Source organism: Mauremys mutica, chromosome 11, assembly GCF_020497125.1.
Source record: "Mauremys mutica isolate MM-2020 ecotype Southern chromosome 11, ASM2049712v1, whole genome shotgun sequence".
NCBI classification, from domain to species: Eukaryota; Metazoa; Chordata; order Testudines; family Geoemydidae; genus Mauremys; species Mauremys mutica.
The window spans coordinates 73,381,987-73,402,209 of record NC_059082.1 but is presented as its reverse complement, the minus strand read 5'-3'; the positions used below and the strand labels follow the sequence as shown (position 1 = coordinate 73,402,209).

At 42.3% G+C, this 20,223-nt stretch overlaps 1 protein-coding gene across 2 annotated transcripts in view; it reads left to right on the top strand.

The window, feature by feature from the left end:
* PRKAR1B (protein kinase cAMP-dependent type I regulatory subunit beta) overlaps positions 1 to 20,223 on the top strand; it is a 120,883-nt gene that overhangs the window by 9,361 nt on the left and 91,299 nt on the right. Inside the window, exons 1-3 of one of the 2 annotated variants that reach the window (XM_044980546.1) lie at positions 7,546 to 7,837; positions 12,132 to 12,302; positions 17,028 to 17,119. In XM_044980546.1, coding sequence (XP_044836481.1) covers positions 7,826 to 7,837; positions 12,132 to 12,302; positions 17,028 to 17,119 — 275 coding nt within the window. In that variant the 5' untranslated portion in view covers positions 7,546 to 7,825. Of the gene's footprint in view, positions 1 to 7,545; positions 7,838 to 12,131; positions 12,303 to 17,027; positions 17,120 to 20,223 lie in introns of those variants that run through there. The other variant, XM_044980545.1, reaches the window with a different exon arrangement.

Here is a 20,223-nt window from a genome sequence, read left to right as displayed (position 1 = left end):
TGCATTCAGAACTAAATGTACAGCTCGTTCCTTCAAGTTAGCTTTCCCGCAATAGTGATTGTACACATGTGCTCACGACCCCCACCCCAACCACTCTCAAAAAATTGAGCAGATTTTCCTACCCGATGCAGTATTAGAGGACTATTATTATATCTTCTGAACTGTGAGAAGCACTCAGACACTACGGTGCTGGTCACCAGTATAAGAACTTGATAGATTGGGTAGACAGGCTGCCTCGAAAGGTTTAGACTGGAATATTTGTATTTATATTTATATAAATATTTGTATTTTTAAATCCCTTAACCTAGATTTTTTTAAACACAGGAGTGATGTGTTTTAGTAACTTATTTTACTTGTTAGGGAAACTTTAATCTCTGAAATTGTGCTCTTGAGAACCATGTGTCAGAAATAAATTAGAGCATCTCTTAACTCCCTCTCTTAGTTTACATTTGTCCATGTGACAATACCTTCCCAATTCTCTAAGTGGGGATTGCTGGACTGGAATTCATTGGCAGACTCTGAGGGAAAGTTGCTCATTATCTGCCCTTACTTTGTCTAGATGTATCCTGTGCTTTTAGTTTCTGATTATCAAGTGTTTTAAAGCCCTAAAACAGAACGGTGCTTAAGCACATGCCTATCTTTAAGCATGAGTAGTCCCATTGACTTTCAAAAAACATTGACTTCAGTGAGACAAGCACATAAGTAACTTGAAGTACATGAGTAAAGTACCTTGCTGAATTAAGGTAATAAAGTCCAAAAGAAGTGCTGGATCTGTCATTGTCCAGTGGCAGAATTTCATCTTGTTTAAATATCTTGCCAGCTCCTAAAAGGTAATAATTGGAGATATACCAATCTCCTAGAGCTAGAAGGGACCTTGAAAGGTCATTGAGTCCAGCCCCCTGCCTTCACTAGCAGGACCAATTTTTGCCCCAGATCCCTAAGTGGCCTCCTCAAGGATTGAACTCACAACCTTGGGTTTAAGGAGGCCAATGCTCAAACCACTGAGCTATCCCTCCCCCTCCTGAGTCCCTCAGTGGCCTTTGCTATTTTGAAAGGCGTTTACAACCTCATGTGACCCAGCTCTCTTCAAGTGTAGTGCTTTCATTTTGGGGTTTTAATTATTTTTCAGCATCAGCACAATGGTATTTTCAACATCTTCCCTATTCAATGGCCCTAGCATTGCCACTATAGCACGGATTAGAAAATGATTTAATTTCTAGTGGAAAACTGGATTGGGGATTGGCTAGCTTGATAAGGAGTAACATCACTGTTGCTTGGGGTAATTTATATCTGAAGAAAAGCTACGGCAATATTTTTTGTTAATTCTTCAAACAAAAGATAAGCTGCTATTGACTCATTTCTTGAGTATACAGAATGCTACCTAAACTAAAGTGCCTCAAAATAAGCATTTTAAGGGCACAAGCATCAGTTCAGAAATATCCACGGATCTGACAAGAGTCATTCATACTTAACTTAAAGTCGTAAGTAGATAAGAATGGCCAACTTGGGTCAGACCAAAGGTCCATCTATCCCAGAATCCTGTCTTCTGACAGTGGCCAATGCCGGGTGCTTCAGAGGAAAGTCAGCTGGTCGCAGCTCATAGTCTGCTTGAAGCTTTTAAATGCAAATGTACCATTGTTAAAATTTATAGGGCAAGTTCACACCTCTCTTGGTTCTAGTCCTTCATTCTGTCTTGTTGCAGTCTCAGTAAAATGGCAGTAGTTTGATTTACATTGCAACAGCTATTTTTGCATTCAGAACCGCTAAAAGCTTCAGGTTTTTTTAAGTGAAAGCTGAAATTGAAGAGCATCCAGCAAAATCTGTGGGAATTGCATAAGCATGCAGATTCAATGCAGGCTTAGTTTGCCCTAAGTAGTGGATGAGATTTTTAATGTTTATAATTGACATTCTTGGAGACTGATGTCTTCTATTTATCTATAGCAAAGGCAGAAGTGGTGCAAGCACTCACAATGCCCCCCATTGTTTTAGAGAGACCACTTCTAAGGTTTCGTTAGGGTACCTCAGACCCATTTTTTAGCTCTAGTATAAGCTCTGGCATAGACTAGGCAAAGGTATTTTTACAGCCATGGTTAGATGTTACAGTGGCAAAAATCCCTATGCTAGGTTTATGCTAGAATTTATACCACTGGTAAAAGCATTACATGATTGCTTAAAAACTGATCAGGGATTTCTAGTGTAGATTTATCTTGGTACAAGGGCAATTCAGTCTTTATTCTAATTCAGTGCCTGGTCTGCCTGCTGTGAATACCAACACAGGTACTGCTTGTGATAATTAATTTCAAAACAGTTCAGCATTGGTCAAACTCTCCTCTCATTGATGTCACTGGCACTAGAATTATGCTGATTTTTTTCGTCAGGGATCTGGTCCTGTTACTTTACATGGCTCAGCTGTTCTTTCACTAATTTGGTTTGCTGTTGCATGTGAAATGCCTGTGACTATATAATACCGACTCTTCATGTAAGGTCAAAGTTTAGAATGCAGACAGATGAAAGATTCTGTTCCTTTCTCCTGTGATGCATGTTAAATTGTCTTTCCTCAAATCCTTTCTCTGTCAGTGTGTTGGGCAAGGCTTCCCAAGAGCCTTTTAAGTAAGGCTGCAGCTAGTTTAGTCATGGCCAAAAAGTCATTGTGTCTTTAATCAAGGGCACTAACCTAATTTCTAGATTACACCTCTAGCCCGATATAACACGACCTGATATAACGCGGTAAAGCAGTGCTCCAGGGGGGCGGGGCTGTGCACTCTGGCGGATCAAAGCAAGTTAGATATAATGCGGTTTCACCTATAAAGCGGTAAGATTTTTTGGCTCCCGAGGACAGCGTTATATCGAGGTGGAGGTGTATTTTATTTCATTTTCTTTTGGTTGTAGAAGATGCTTTGGGGAGTCTGGATCAGGCTGTTAAAGCTGTGTCAAACAGCTTTGCCCATATTAACCGCTCTAAATAAAGTGCATGGGAGATAGAAATAATAACAAATAAAATGGAAATGTAAAATCGGCATAAATTGGATCTACCTTGAAACATGTTTAAGAAACTGGGCAAGACTGAGAGAGTTTGGTTTTAAAGTAAACAGACACTATCAAGTGCTTTTAAACAGTATTTCTGTAACCATTCTGCCAGGTAGTGTCAGCAGCAACAAGAGACAGGTTTAATATAGGGATTCCTCTTAAAATTACAAAAAATACCCCTGTCTTGAGTTCCCACCCTGCAATCTAACTAACTGCCCCCACTCGATGCCTCTAATAGGTCGTACTTGCTCACTTTCAAGCTCTGAGTCTGTGTAAGAACAAAAAAGAAAACTTTTTTTCTGGTTCACCAACATCAAATCTACTCTGGAGGAATATTGTTTAGCTATAAGAATAGCATTTAGAGAAGCACCAGAAGCTTATGGCAGTTGTGCTTTTTAAAAATTTTTTTTAAGTAAATCTGGATTTTTGAAAGGAAAAATCTTAAAGGCACATTGCACCAAATTATATCTGTTTTGATCAGTGACATTTTAAAAGAAAGGTCTGTTGCAAAACTTTGTGAGTTTAATAGTTTGCAGCCTTTCTGGGTAAATGTTAGTGATAAAAGGATATTGATGAAGAACAAGTCTACTCAACCCTGACCCCATTTAAGGTCCCCTAGCACCTTTACTAATTACTCTTTTTATACTGATCCATCTCCCATCTTTATGTCTTCTTCCATATGGCCTACTATCCATGAATCCTCAACCCAGCCTAATGTGAGCCAACACCCTCCTACTTTAAATCCCTTCTAAGAATTCACTTAATCCAAAAACCCATTTAACCCCAGCCCCCTTCCCCCTACACCAGGGGTCGGCAACCTTTCAGAAGTGGTGTGCTGAGTCTTCATTTGTTCACTCTAATTTAAGGTTTCACGTGCCAGTAATACAATTTAACGTTTTTAGAAGATCTCTTTCTATAAGGCTATAATATATAACTAAACTATTGTTGTATGTAAAGTAAATAAGGTTTTTAAAATGTTTAAGAAACTTCATTTAAAATTAAATTAAAATGCAGAGCCCTCAGGACTGGTGGCCAGAACCCAGGCAGTATGAGTGCCACTGAAAATCAGCTCGCGTGCTGCCTTCGGCACCTGTGCCATAGGTTGCCTACCCCTGCCCTACATCATGAAGTGATAGTGAATCAGAGAGAAACTAAACCAACCTGTGGAACTATTGAGATGTTCTAAAAGAAAATGGTGACGTTATCAATTTACTTTTCTTGCATCCCATCCGCTACATACCTAGTGTCTGTATGTGAGTGCTATATAAATAATACATGATAGTAATTTACTGTGTAATTTTGTTTCTAAAACATTCTGAAATGCCACAGGGACTTGGTGATGGAGATTATCTACAGAACATGAAAAAGAAATTTGTTTCTAAGCCTGATGAGTTTCCAGGAAGTAGTGTCACAGACTTAATGTGTCATTTTCTATCCATAATTTTGTTTTTTTCTCTCCATTTATTAGTCTTCTCTTTTCAGCAGTATCATTTAATCAGTAAATGCAAGCAAAGAAATTTAGGAACTGATTTTTCAGGATGCCAATTTGATTTGCAGAGTGTTATCAGATCAGAACCACATCTTTTTGGTACCTCTGTCATTTACTAAAGCACTGTAAATACATCGGAAGCATGTTGGGGGAGAGCAGTGAGGTGTCATGGAACATGGATAACTGAGGAGTGATACCACAAATAGGAGTTTTTGAGGCGCCTTCGTGGTTTACCTCACAGAAATTATCATTTTTTCTTCCTGTGCTCTAAGGGCCAATTTCTGCCACCCTTACACTAAATAAATCCTTATTCCTCGGCTAGTCTCGCTGAGTTCAGTGGCATTACTTCTGAATTTAGGTATTCCCCAGTATAAATGAGAATAACAGAATCTGGCTGTAAGTAAACAGCTGAGGATTTGGCATTGTACATCCTGTAATATTGGCAAAGTTGAAAATTTTCACGCAGAAGCATTGATGTTGCTGAAAAGTGCAGCAAAATATCCTTGCAGTTCAATCGGAAGTGATGTTTATCTATTAGAAGCGAAGCTGTTTTAGGTGATTTTTTTCTTCACATACTAGGTATATATACAGATGTATTCTTGGCTTGGATTTTAAAAAGCAGAACCTTTGGCTACAGTTCTCTCTGTTTGGTAATATGAGCTTTTAAACATTGAAAATACCTTCTGTGTTTTGTAACATAACCTTGCTACTTTATAGTGAAGTATATATACGAAACTAGGGCAATGGTGGTAATGGAAGGAGATTCTGCAAGGCATTGAAGTGGAAGACAAGTTTTAATGCGATACAGGAGGTAAGAGGAAGCCAGTGAAGGGATTTGAAGATGAACGGGATGTAGGCAGAGTCAAAGAAGAGAGGAATGTTTTGGCAATAGTATTTTGCTTAGATCATTGTATTGGTACAGCTGTGCCTCTGCAACGCATCTGGTGAAGATGCTCTGCCGACAGGAAAACTCTCTCTTGTCGGAATAATAAAACCACCTCCACAACCGGCAGAAGCTATGTTGGCGGGAGATGCTCTCCCACTGACATAGCACTGTGCACACAAGCACTTGTGTCGGTGTAACTTATGTCACTCAGGGAGGTGGTTTATTCACACTCCTGTGCAATATAAATTCTGCCAACATAGGCTGTAGTGTAGACATAGTGTAAGATATGGATAAGGACATTAGTGGTAAGGGATGGATATTAAAAGACAGATTTCAGAGATGCCATAGAAGAAGAAATGACAGCATTTAACAGCCTGGATGTAGGTGGGGCAATGCTGAGAATTGGGTCCAAAAGCCCCACTAAAGTTACAAGCTCATATGATGGGGCAGATAGTGGAGTTGTCTGTGGTGATGATGACAGGATTGGATGAGAAGATATGTTCATTTTTCTCCCTGTTGAGATGTAGATGGAGGGGGAACATCTGTGAGGAGCTGACAGAAAGGCAGTCAGAGATGTGAGGACTGCAGAGTCAGAGGAATAGGGGTAGAGAACTGCAAAATTCCTGTCAACTTCAATAGGCTTGGAATGAGTCCCATACTGAGATCAAACCGGCACTGCCAGCAAAGTGGAATAGTTTGACCTAATAAGTCTTTTGCAGTTCTAATCTTTATAATTCCAGGTGGCAGTCGCTAGCAATAACTGAATGGTCATGAAAACTGAATTACTTACTCCTTCCTAGTGGTGATCACTCCGGGTCAGTTCTGGGGGCAAAAGTCAGGAAGATTGCTCAGTCATTAACAGTGTTGTACATTGTCTGTGAGTAAATAGGACACAGACTTCAGGACCATCAATTAGGAAACTTTCTTGAGGACTAAACTTGGAAAACGAGAAAATATTTCAGTTGGCGAGCACTCTGTGTGGGTGGCAGTTTTAGAACAAAGTGAATAACTTGTGGGGAGCAAAGTGGAAATCACTTAATGAAACTTAATGGCCAGCTTTGCTTTTGAAAGTCTTTCTGGAATGTTATTGTAAAGCTATACAGGGCTTTGGACCTTGACAAGTGTCATAGGTCTCTATGCTTTCACGTTGTGAGTTTTCAGACAATGACTGAGCATGAAAAGCAGATACGAGAGGAGGAACTGCTGAAAATGAATTTCTCCTTGAAAATGTACGAACTCAGAAAGAAGAGAGTCTATGGGTCAGGAAACATACTCTTGAACTCAAGTATGAAAGGAAGGGACTAACTCAAACACTTGTTCAGCATTGTGACCAGTTGCAATGCTTTGGCTCATACCCTATGAAAACACTAATTGGAGAACTAAATGACCTATTACTTTGAGGTCAGCACACTAAATTATTTTGTGTCGTGCTCCAAACCTTCCCAGGACAAGTTCCTTAGCTACAGTCACACATACATTAGATAAACAGGCCACTGCAGACATTTACATTTTTATTTTTTTAAATTATAGGCAAGGATGACATTTCTTGTTCCCTTTCCAATTTTTGTTCCTAATCCTACATCCACCCAAGCTGCCAACTGCAGTACTCCAAGTTCACAGTCCAACTCCCTTGAATTTGCTGGCAATACTATGGACTGTCTTGAATTTTATGGTATTTGATCAGGACCCACATGATTTTGGTGGCAGTAGGATCACACTCTTTGTAGATGAAATGGTTTATATTATTGTAAGGCAGTGATGTGGATTTGTAACTTCTGGGCGTGTTGATGTGGTTCCACTATAGTAGTGATTTAACACATGCCAGGCCCAAGGCTCCTCTTACTTCCTCAATGTAAGTTCGGAGTAATTCCACTGAAGTCAGTGCAGTTACTAATGTAAAAGTCAAGAAAATAAGGCGCTTGCTATTGGATTTGATCCAATACTATCACCTATTATACAGTGGTCTAGTCTGCATGCCTATTTTCTCCATAGACTATCATTTTAAATTAGAAATATGATTTCCCTGCTGTTGTGAATTCTCTGTGCCATTCCAATAGAGAGTGAGAAAGCCTGTTGTCATGCCAACAAAAGAATGGTGAGGTGTTTACTTGAAAGTGAGTTCTGCACAAGCATTCATAGCAAGCTATGTCTGATGATCAGTGTTTGAACTAATCTTAAGAGAGTCTCTTCTTCCTTCAAAATATTTGCTCTGTTTATGGAGTTTTACCCCAGGATATAAGGAAGATGGCTATTTGAGAGCAATACCCTGGACACAGTGTATGCTTTTGTTTTCAAAAAGCACTCTTGAGTTCAGTAATGGAAAGCATACCTAGACTACAGATAGCGGCACATGGAAAAGCCAACCAGTCAACTGTCTGCGGCTTATATAAAGAGAGTTTGTAGCGAAGAGACTTCTTTTTAAAATGAATCATATGGTAACTCACTTTTATAATTATTTAATATTTTTTGGTTTATACTGTAATTGGGTTTAAGAGGCGTGTGAATTGTGATATTATGTTACCTCATTGAGCCTTTTACCTTTTATGAATTTGTACTGTACTAGAGAACATAGTAGTTATTAATTCTTCACAAATGCCTATTATACAATATACAAAAAAACAGAAAAAGCATGTGTGTAATATTCAGACATTGCAAATAAATCATTTTCTGTAGAAATACATGTCATGTATGAAAAGAAAGTGTAAGTGCAAAGTAACATATAATTAGTTACCTGACTATCTAGTTTTAATAGTATACCTTTTACTGTACTTTCAGAATTAAAGTGTTTACTAGCAGAATGTTGTCTTCTTAGAAGGAGTATGGATTTTTAGGTTTGCAATCAAGTGTCTGGAGAAACTGTATATAGTTTTGGCCACTCTGAATGAACAGAGTTTATTATACAACTGAAGAATTACATGAAGTTAGAAATGCAGTGTGGGTTATTAATATTTGAAATTCTTCAAAAATATATCAGTTTGATGTTAGTAAACATTAAAATTAGAGATGCACAGAACTTTTGTATGTTCTTTAAGAATGTTTGCTTTGCTGTAGCTGCTTTCTTCTTCTCAATAAGACGGTGCATCCAGACCCTTACTGTGTGTGTATGTTGTGGGGAGGAATCTGGTGAGAATGTTCTGCATGATTCACTGTTCTGAGAGTGCATAAAATCCAGTCTAGCCATCCTCTAACCACATGATTTATAGTTTGAGATAGAATTGAAGAAATTTTCAGTAGCTTGGAGCTCTATTTTTCAAGTTGGTGAATACTTCAATAAAATCAGTTTGTTCTGTGCCTGTACAGCACCTAGCACAATGGGTCTTGCAGAAGTGCCTAGGATTCCAAATAGTAAAGGGAACTTGTCTCCCACAGGAGCACACTCGGCATGCTGCAGAATCAAGCGTTTTGTCTGGTCTCCAGAAAAGTTCAGTAGTCTAGATCTTAAAAATTATCTTTGACCAAAACAAGGATGTGCTGGGAGCTGTCATTTTGAATTATGCAGCTTGAGAAATACTAATTTGTGCCTTAACTCAGCCACCAGCAATATACCAGTGTTGATGTAAAGGGTACTTTTGGATTAAGAAAGGAAGGAGTATCAGTAAGGGTGGAGAAAGTGACTAGAACAAGACGAGAAATGATAAGCAGCATAGCTGGATTTGTCAGACATTCAAAAACATCTATGGCAAACCATGTATTAATCATCTGTTTTTCTTACAAGCTTTAAAGTTGTGGACACGTGCCAGTAAAACAGGACACATTTTATGTAGCACAATCTTTTCTGGTGTCATACCTGATGAGCTAACCATAACTCATTTCCTGTGTCAACAAAACCAACTGGTTAAGATGGTAATTAACCACATGTCTATCACTGGTACCCTCATCCTTCCTCCTCCACTCCCTCCATGTGTTGCACACAAATTAGATAAGAATTTCCAAGACAGGGGCTGTTTTTTGGTATCACCATCTAGCAAAATGGGGCACTCATCTTACTGGGGACTTGGAGCGCTACTGTGAAAGTAGTATCAGAGGGGTAGCCGTGTTAGTCTGGATCTGTAAAAGCACCTTATAGACTAACAGACATTTTGCAGCATGAGCTTTCGTGGGTGAATACCCACTTCGTCGGATGCAAGAGAAAGTAGTGTTGTTAAATTAAATTCTGGGGAAGTTAAACAAATTCAGTGGATCATGATACATTTTGATAAACATCATTGACTGCCACACACATTTGTAACTCCCAGGACTTTCCCCCCATACTGTTTCTCTCCCCTGTTAGTCCCTCTTCAGGGATTCCCCATCGTTTTCTATATTGTTTTTGCAGGAGTGGCAATTCAGAACTCAGCCTTTCTTTTGGCCAGCTGGCGCTAAACCAGCCATCAATTTTCATTGTACTCCAGGGACTGACTCAGATCTCATCTATTCAGTTTTTACATGGATGTAACTCCATTGACTTCAGGGGAGTTGCTTACACTGTCATAAATCAGGAGTGAGATTAGCATTGGCCCCTAGCAGTGGAGATTCCAGAATATGCAACCTATTGAAAAAGGTCAGCCAGCAGTTTTGCTGTGTTCTGGTGGTGGGAAACCCGGAACAGAGCTTCTTGCAGAGGTACAGTGGTCTGATTAATGTGTGGCTTTTGATTTAGACTCTTTCCTTAAGAGAAACATAGTCATGACAAAGTCTGTTCTTTTACCCACTCCCCCATGAGTATCTTCCCATGGGACATTCAAAGATTCTATAGATCAACTGGAAAAAAAAAGATTTTGGAAGGTAGGTGACAGGAGTACTTCCCACAGCAGTACTAAGCCATTGAAAGCAATGAAGATACATTGGCGGATAATTGGTGAGAGAGAGGGAGTCAGGTCTAGCATTATGGCACGTTATTAGGCATTATGCAGCGTAATAGAGTCCTTGATGGGTTAGGTGGCCCAGTGGTTAGCAAACCCAGTGCCACCTCCTGGTACGGTTGCCAACTTTCTAGTCGCACAAAACTGAACACCCTAGCCCTGCCCTTTCCCAGAGACCATGCCCCTTCCCCGCCCCTTCCCAGAGGCCCCACCCCCACTCACTACATTCCCCCTTCTCAGTGGCTCGCTCTCCTCCACCCTCACTTACTTTCACTGGGCTGGGGCAGGGGGTTGAGGTGCGGGAGTGGGTGAGGGCTATAACTGAGGGTGCAGGCTCCAGGGTGGAGCCAGAAACGAGAGGTTCAGGGTGCGGGAGGGGGCTCCAGGCTGGGAGTGAGGCGGAGGGATTTGGAGTGCGGGAGGGGGCTGCGGGTTGAGGCAGGGGGTTGGGGTGTGGGAGGGGGGAGGGCTCTGGGCTGGAGGTGCTGGCCCTGGAGTGGGGCCAGTTGCAGGGGGGTGCTCCAGGTTTTGAGGGGGAGCTCAGGGCTGGGGCAGAAGGCTGGGGCTTGGTGTTGGGGCATGGGATTACCTTGGGCAGCTCCTGATCAGTGATGCAGCATGCTGCCTGTCCTGGCACCACACTGCACATGCCCTGCAAGCAGTCAGCAGGTCTGGGTCCTAGGCAGGGGGCCAGGATGCAGGAGGCACAGCCCCCCCAGCTCCCATTGGCTGGGAACCGGCCAATGGGAGTTCAGAGCCGGTGCTCGGGGTGGGGGCAGCACACGGAGCCCAGTGGCCCCCCGCCTAGGAACCAGACCTGCTGGCTACTTCCGGAGTGCTGTGTGGTGCCAGCCAGGACAAGTAGGGACTCGCCTGCTTTAGCGCCACAGCACGGCCAGCCGGATTTTAATGGCTTGGTCATTGGTGCTGACTGTAGCTGCCAGGGGCCCTTTTCAAACAGGTGTTCTGGTCGAAAACCAGACACCTGGTCACCCTACTTCCTGGTGGAGAGGTCTTGCAGTTTTGGTCCTTCTTTAATCAGAAGTGTGGTGAGGGGGCAGGTGGTTTGGGTCCCTCCTGTAGCAGGGCAGAGATAGTTGCCAGCCCTCCAAGATTGGCCTGGAGTCTCCCAGAATCGGCATTGACCTCCTGGTGACTATTGAAAGCAATCCGGGAGATTTTAATAGGATATTTTAAGAAAATGACATTACATCATGTTGAGGGAAAAATATCTCCCGGAATAACTTTAGTCAGAGTTGGCAACCCAGCCTGTTCACTCCACCAGGCGCCAACCCAGGGCCCTAGGAGAGTAAACAGTGCCTGGACCCGAAGGTGTCCTCTGAGTTACCCTCCCTGGGTCACTTCCTACTGCTGCTTTCCTCTCTCAGCTTACATCCAAGATAAGGTGGAAAACAAACTGTCAGCCCCATCCAGGCTCAGCATATGGCCATATTCCCTCAGGGAGGCTTCTCCAGTGCCCTTGTCAGGAGCTTCAGGACAGGTCTGTCCTCCTCCCCAGCCTCCCTCCTTTTAAGCTGGGTTCCTCCCTTTTCAACCCTTTCTCCAGTTGGAGCATGCCCTGCAGGGCTAGAGAGGTGGGGCTACCAAGGCTCAGTACGGTCCTTCAACCCCTTCCGGCCCAATGTTGGGTTTGTATACCCCATCACATGCAGATTGTGTTGGCTGGTTTTCCTTCCCACAGTTCACTAGTGTTTAATTGTCCTTCATCAACACACACACAAGTGCACAAATGTAAAAGCATTGATTAAGATGTAGAAATGAATAAATTGCTGTGAGTTAGCAAAGAGAAATATACCAAGTTTTATTTAGGGTGGCAGCTACCTAGCTATGAAGGGAAAATACATCTCTGTCTTCTTTTCACTTACAGGAAGAATGCAAACAAATATTGGCTCGGCAGAAATCTAATTCCCAGTCAGATTCTCATGATGATGAGATTTCTCCTCCTCCTCCAAACCCGGTGGTGAAAGCTCGACGCAGAAGGGGAGGTGTCAGTGCTGAGGTGTACACTGAGGAAGATGCTGTTTCTTATGTTAGAAAGGTAACGTGTTAGCAACTGTTTGATTCTGAAGTGTATGTTACAATCAAGTGGTCTGTTTACATTTTACTCTGTAAAGCATCATTGCAATGGTTGGGTCATTTTATATTGCCACTGCTTCTGAAGAAATGCCAAGCACAAAATTAAGAATAAACAAAGCAAGAACTAGAAGTTTACAGTCTGTGGAAGCCCTGGACTCTACTTCATGGCGCTCTTTCAACCAAATCAATTTATGTTTATAAAATTAAATGTGTTTAATCTTCGGCTGGTGGTCCCAAGAGCATGGACTTTTGCTTATCCCACATTCATCTTCAGGTATTTCTAATTTTACATTAGAGATTCATAAGGTATTAAACTTGGCTTTGCAGAAGTTTTGCATATCTTAGATGAATCAGTATGTGACACCAGAAATACTGGACATTATGGGCCTGATTTTCAAGCGCTCAGTCCCCACGGTTGGGCTCAGGTGTACATTTATTGACAAATTTTAAGAATAACTGAGCACCCAGTGTGCTGAGCTCTGTAGAAGATCTGGCCCTAATTGTGGATTCTGAGCTCTCTCAAAAACATTGGCCTATAATACATAGTACGGTAGTATTTTTAATTAGAAATATTAACTTGTTAAAAATTAACATGAATATTTGCTGTCCTGCAAGGGATCCACATAGGCTGCCTGGCTCCCTTTTCAGGATTGGATAATGAATGCCAATTTACACATGTGCAACTGTTTTAATAATTTCATTGCTTTTGGGTGTCAACATTATTGAAGGCATCTGGTGTCAATGGGTGGAAAGATTTTCTTTCTTCATTTACAAATGTTGGCTAACAGTTACCTCCAGCAACAGCTGTTGCTCCGATGTCTGAAGTAGCTCTCCCACCAAAAAGAGTTTATTTTATAGGAACACATTTTGTCAACCATTACTTTTGGGCAGGGTATTTTTTTTCTGTTCGTGATTGTGCATGCCTTTGTCATCCTCTTATGGTATGAACTCACTGACTGCTATTGCATCTTCCCTCACAAGAAACAGACACCTGGGAGAGCTTTCAGCCTAAAGCCAATTAGAGAAGAGTATTCTCCCAGCATTTAAGTCAAATAATGCTGGCAACTATTCAGTACATTTTAAAAAACACTATAGTTAAACTGTTAATGCATGGCACTGTTTAAAAAAGCATTTACATGATATTTTAAAAGGCACTTTCAACTACTTAGTATTTTCTCTCCACAGTTCTTAATATCTCCTTTAGAAACTTTAAAATCCCCCACAGATTTTCTCTCTGCTCATTATGGGCCCAGTCCAACTCTTCTGAAGATCAGTGGAAGCGTTCCTCCATATTCCTTTGGATTGTTTTCTTATGTTCCTAACTGAACCTGAAATTAACACAACTTTGTTTGCTTCCTTCTATCAACAATGATGTCAGTACAAGCTCACAGTGAGGCTGGATAGGCAGTTGCTGCAAAGCTCGAAGTACAGTACAGATTATTTTCTGTGTTCTGCATAGAGATGATATGAAATTAATTTCTTAGAAGCAGACTGTGTTTAAATAATATTCTAGGGGGATATTTGTAATGCTAAGAAATAAAGAACTAGGAGGTTTTGTTGGAATACTTTCTTCAGTGTCATCAGCACATGAATCTACTCAGGATGTTGCAGAAGTATGGGTGACAGAGCCACCTACAATGCAGAAATGAATGGAGAAAATGACATATGGAACATCCAGGATGTTTCCAGCCTCGCTAGAATCATGCAGCAAGAGAACTCAAACCAGTGTTTCTCTGGCAGGGTAGGACACTAACAATAAGCTCTGAGCTTTTCTCATAGTGAGCTAGCTTGTGTCTAACTCTTATTTTGATATTAGGAATTCTGACTCTCTGCTCAAGTGAAGGTGAAATGTTGCCCTCTGATAAGTATATGTGCTGCCATTGACTTCTCTACACCTTTGACTAGAGGAAATCAATGGGAGCTGAAACAACGAGGAGTCCTTGTGGCACCTTAGAGACTAACAAATTTATTTGGGCATAAGCTTTCGTGGTCTAAAACCCACCTCATCAGATGCATGGAGTGAAAAATACAGTAAGCAGTATATATATCACAACACATGAAAAGATGGGAGCTGTGTTGGTGAAGATAGAATTTGGCCTTTGAGCCTTTACCAAGGTGGCTGTCACATTATTCTGTACCAGATATGGACTGGCTACAGAGCTTGCTTATACAGATCAGATGTGTTCATCATAAGATCCTTTAATGCTCTGCCAGCTATGGCAGTAGCTTGTTTAAATGAGGTACACCTTTACCTTGATATAACGCTGTCCTCGGGAGCCAAAAAATCTTACCGCGTTATAGGTGAAACCGCGTTATATAGAACTTGCTTTGATCCGCCGGAGTGTGCAGCCTGGCCCACCCGGAACGCTGCTTTATTGCGTTATATCCGAATTCGTGTTATATCGGGTTGCATTAGAGGTGTATTTTATACATAGTGCCACCTAATGGCTAAACCATATACTATAGTTTAGCATACCATTATAGCAGAGGCTCTCAAACTTTTTTACTGGTGACCCCTTTGTCTCTGAGTGCGACCCCCACCCTTATAAATTAAACCCACTTATTTATATATTTAACACATTATAAATGCTGGAGGAAAAGTGGGGTTTGGGGTGGAGGCTGACAGCTTGCGACCCCCAGTGTAACAACCTTGAGACCCCCTGAGGGGTCCCGACCTCCAGTTTGAAAACCCCTGCATTATAGACAATGGCACTTTTCCTTAAAATAATTCTAGGGTTGTTCTTTGTTCGACACTGCAAGAGGGTTGTCATGCATCATTCCCCCCACTGGAAATAGCCTTCCTCTGTCTGGGTTGGCTCTCTGGCCTAATCAAGATCCCTTCCCTGCCAGATTAATAAGGGAAGGGACGAACAGCCGAAAACAACCCTTTCTCCCAGTGGGAAAATGGCTTACTTCTGCCTAAATTAAAGAGGGGTTAGGGAAAAACCAACAATAAAACCCCCAAGCCCAAGGCCTGCTCTTCACTCTTGTCTCTTGGGATTTTTCCCTGCGCAGTGTGAAAGGGATAACAAGAAGAAGAAGTTCAGTCTTTTTAGGCTGCCTCTCACTCACAGCTTCTGAGGGGTCAAAGGGATTCTAAACTAAGCAAAATAAAGCTGATCCCTTTTGAGTGGAGGAAGGACCATACAGAAGCAGATCTCCCCTCCTCACTTATTTCTTCCCCTGTACTCCCTTAAGGCCCCTTTTACACGGAATGAGAGGAAGACTTCCGCTCTTCTCACCTGTCTCCACCCCTCCTGAGTGTCTGTGGCTCCTCCTAGGGCAAATTGTTAACCCTTTCCCTGCTAGATCAGGATAATGTCTGTCTACTCTGTGACAGACACATCCTAAAATACTGTCAGATGCTTTACTTTTCAGACTATAGATTTCATTGGTGATATGAAGGCCAACTCTTCATTCTGTGGGATTTCTGCGAGAATGTAGATTGCTCTTCCTGTGTGATTATACTCCAGAACTCAAAATATTTTCCTTTTGCTTAATTAACTTATTTTCTTTAACTAATTTTTTGGTGGGAGATTGGAGACGCTTCCGACATAGGAATGTGTACAGTAACTGGAATAATGCAAGAGTTCTGTTTGTTTCATGAGATTGTGTCAATTGCCAGAATATTTTTTCGCCATTATTCATCCTGGAGCATCTTTAAGACGAGGGGAGCAGTAAAGCATTGCCATACATTCCTATCTCTGACTTGTCTTTCCATTACACCCAGCCTGGTCCTGTCTCTGCATATGATGTCCCGCATCTAGTCAGTGGTCAGCCTGTAGGTCGGACTGGCCTTGGTTGCACTTGCATTATTTTCTCTGGCATCCTATCATCTGTTTGATATGATGTCTCCACCATTGTAGTCTTTTTGATTGCAGCCAATCCCAAACCCTGGTTTCACATCCTATGTCCCTCTGACTTCTTCATTTGTCTTACAATCATTCCATGTTACACCTGCCATCTTCCGAATATCTCTACTGCCTCCAGCCTTCTGATGTCTGCTTCCTTTAATGCAGCTGTTTCCAGACCATACAGCAATACTGTTAATACACGGGTTTGATATTATGGACTGATAAAGAAGAAAATTTCACAATAAAAAATGAATAGGTCACATGTTTGTATTTTGTAAGACAGAGAAACATCACTCATGTTTTATGTTTAGAGGTACATTGCTTCTGATGTTGCTTTGGGGAGAGGAAGTGTATGAAAAGTGTTTTCCTCAGTCTATTAAAAAAATCCATGAAATATGAAAGAAGTTTGCGTAGCTGCTGTCAGTTCCTGCTGAATTTTTGCCCTGTACTGTATAAGGATATTTTATGAGGTGAGGAGGGGCAAGAGGAGGAGAGGCTACCATACATATCTGTTCTGATTGTTATATTAGTAACATTAATTCTTGTACCCAGGCTGTCGAAATCAGAATGTATTGCTTTCTCGGTGGTTTTATATTAAATTATAAATCTGACTCAGCAACGTGAAACAAGCTGCATCCATCATATTGACAAGTATCAGGGGGTAGCCGTGTTAGTCTGTATCCACAAAAACAACAAGGAGTGTGGTGGCACCGTAAAGACTAACGGATTTATTTGGGAATAAGCTTTATTGAGTAATGCAGTCTTTTAGACATCAAGATATATAATGAAACAAAGCCAGAACTGTAACTTTGTGTGTTTCTTTTCCCCCACAGGTTATTCCGAAGGACTATAAAACAATGACTGCTCTGGCAAAAGCCATCTCCAAGAATGTGCTCTTTGCTCACCTTGATGACAATGAGAGAAGGTATGAGGAGGTGTTCTTATTATCTCAGCTTTTTGAATTAGTGGAATACATTACTTGAACTAAAGACAAATCCTCCATAAAACTTGACGCATATGCTATTGCAGCCTAGACAGCTTTATGGGACTTAGAACCTCTCCCATGGGATACTGGTGGCTTTGGATTGTGGCCAGAGTCTACCTAGCCCTTATGCAGGGACATAGTGGGGGTGAATAAGGAGGGGACAGCCAGTGGAGCTGCTCTCCCTTGCATGAGCTGTGTAAGAACCATTCAGAATAGCAGTTCCTGAATTCAGGGGTGTGCAGGGATTGCTTTGTTCCTACCTCCTGGGAGAACATGGCAGCCTGGAGGGGCAGGGAGCATGGACAGGTGCTGGCCAGGTATACAGGGCAGTGTGTGTGTCTGTGTGTGTGTGTGTAATGCTGAATCACAGAGCAGCTGAAGAGCCTCTCCCCAAAGGGTCCTTCAGGCTCCAAGTCCCTTATATGGTTTTCTCAAAAAGTGGAGAACTGGATCCTCTTTTCCACACTCTGCCTTTTCCTCGCCTTCCCAGGCAGGGAAACCCTACAGATGGTGTGGGCGGAGGGTGCACAGCTCTCTCAAATTCAGTGAGCACTCCCTTCTCCTTTCAGAACAGACCTGCTTCTGCGTCCAAGGATTCTTAGGATTTGCCCCTCAGTGGGATTTCTTACTCTGTTTTATTTCTAATTCATATTGTTTATCAGTAAAGCTAAGACTTTGGCAAGATTATTTTTAGTAAAAGTCATGGACAGGTCACAGGCAATAAACAAACATTCATGGAAGCTGTGACCTATCTGTGACTTTTGCTGCTGGGGCTCCATGGTTTCCCACCACCATGATGGCTGGGAGCTGTGGGGTTTCCCTTCTGCCTACAGCAGCTGGAAGCTGCAAGGAGTCCCCCCTCCACTCACAGTGGCTGGGAGCTGCAGGGATATTTCCCAAAGAGAAAACGGGACACCCCAACCACTCACCTGAGGCATCCCCCTCGCCTCCCACCACCCCGCCTGGCTGTCACCCATCGCTGGAACCCTGAGGAGGGCCCCCTTAGGAGTCTGTCACCTTTCTCTGGAACCTTTCAGGGGGACCTCGTGTCGCTGCTGTCGCCTGTTGCTGGGACCCTGCCAGGGCCCCGCTAGCTGCCAGCTCCAGAGTCCCGCAGCCCCTGGGGCTGAAGCAGAGAATGTCAAGGTGTCTCTGGAAGTCACAGATTCTGTGACTTCCATGAGATCCGTGACATAAACGTAGCCTTATTATGTAGCCTTATTTATCAGCTAGGAACTAAGGCCTTGTCTACACTGGGGTTTTAACATGGGTAGCAACACCAACACAATCCTTCAGTGAGGCTACTCACATGCTTAGAGTTAAGCACACATTTATTTACAGATTCCTACTTATACTAGACACCAACTAAACATCGTCAGAGGCAGTTAAACAATCTAATTATCCCATTAGAGTGCCACTCTCCAGAGGAATTAGGAGAGCATTAACTTTCCATATAATACCTTCTAACTTTCCCAGATATGTAAGTCCCAGTACATATCCGCTTTGTAAGACCATTAACATATGCAAGCAGTGGAAGAGTATTTTCACCACCCTCAGGTACAAATTGAATGGACAAGTATTTATGGCTAAATGAATGTTTTAAGAATATTTCAGCAGAGAAAAAATGAAGGAAAGGCATTTTTGCTTTCCCAGGTCTAAATCAGCAGGCGTGGCTCAAGGCGATGGCCCAACCCCTGTATACTATTTCTCACATCTCACCTAATTCTGTGAGCTAGTGTCCCTTGTCCTGTTATGGGTATGTGGACATAGGGAAGGGAAAGTGTGCAGGGAGCATTTCACCTCCTTGTGCACACCACCTAAGGGTTAGAGACAATCTGTCGCTGCAGTCTGGGGAGTGCAGGGATTGCTTTCTCCCTGGGGAGCAAATTTCCCCTAAAGGAGCAGAAAAGAGGGAGGCCCATTCCCCCTTTGCATCAGGGCATAGGGCAGCTTGCACGTTTCCCGTTGCTGCCAGGCGTTCCAGGAGAGATTCACCCTCCTGGTGTTCCCCTGCAGCACTCAGTTCTGCACTATCCCCCTGCGTGGGCCTGGGGCTCCATGCCAGAATCAAGCCCCGTAGCGAGTACAACAAGCTCTCATCCACATCAAAAGAGATGGAAATCTCAGAAGGACGGATACATTATGTTTTTTTCAGACAAGAATGCTGTCTGCAATTGGTTGGTCTTTGAATCTTAATGAATTTCCTCTTGACATCATACCTCGTTGCTCTAGTCCTGTCTCACGTCAAGTGCTGAGAAGTCAGCAAACCGGGATACACTACCGTCATTGCTGCCACTCTGCGTCTTACTGATGCAAGCATGTAGCTAAGCAAAAGCAAGAGTGTATGACTTGTATTTTGTCCCCTTCAGAAATATCTATGTTTTTGAATGACTGGCGATCCTGGGGATAATATTTCATCTCCTACGCAGCAGTGGGTTTTTTCCTGCAATCAGCTTCTCATCCAGCAGTGTCTGTGATCACTGGATCATTATTTCATTGTCATCCCTCTTCCAAAATTGGGTGCTAGATAACCATTGTCACCCACAAAACAAACAAACCAGCAAATACAGTGCAGAGCTGTTGGTCTCTTGCACTTTTCCTTCTTGTCAGAATCAGTTCTGCAAGAGAACTTTATTTTTATCTGCTCCATGGCTGAGTCGAGGTGACCTGTGGATTATTCATTGGTCAGAAGCTGTGGAGGTCCTTACGTATGATGTAAGTCCCCAATTCAGCATGGTAGTGCAATGTAAATTATCCCATTTCTCATGTATACTATGGGACTACTCACATGCTTAAAATTAGACATGTACCTTGCTGAACTGGGGCTAAGATAGCATCATTCATGACATCATTGTGGAGAATCTATAATAGCATCCTTTCCCAAATATGGTGCTATGAGTAACAGGGACCTACCTCCACCCCCATACTCTAAGTAATGTAATGGTATACCGAAAAGGGCTACAAGCAGCAGATAAAATGCAACTGCATTGGTATTAAACAGTGCTCAGTTTAAAATCCAGGGGTTGGTTTCCCAGCAGAGCTTT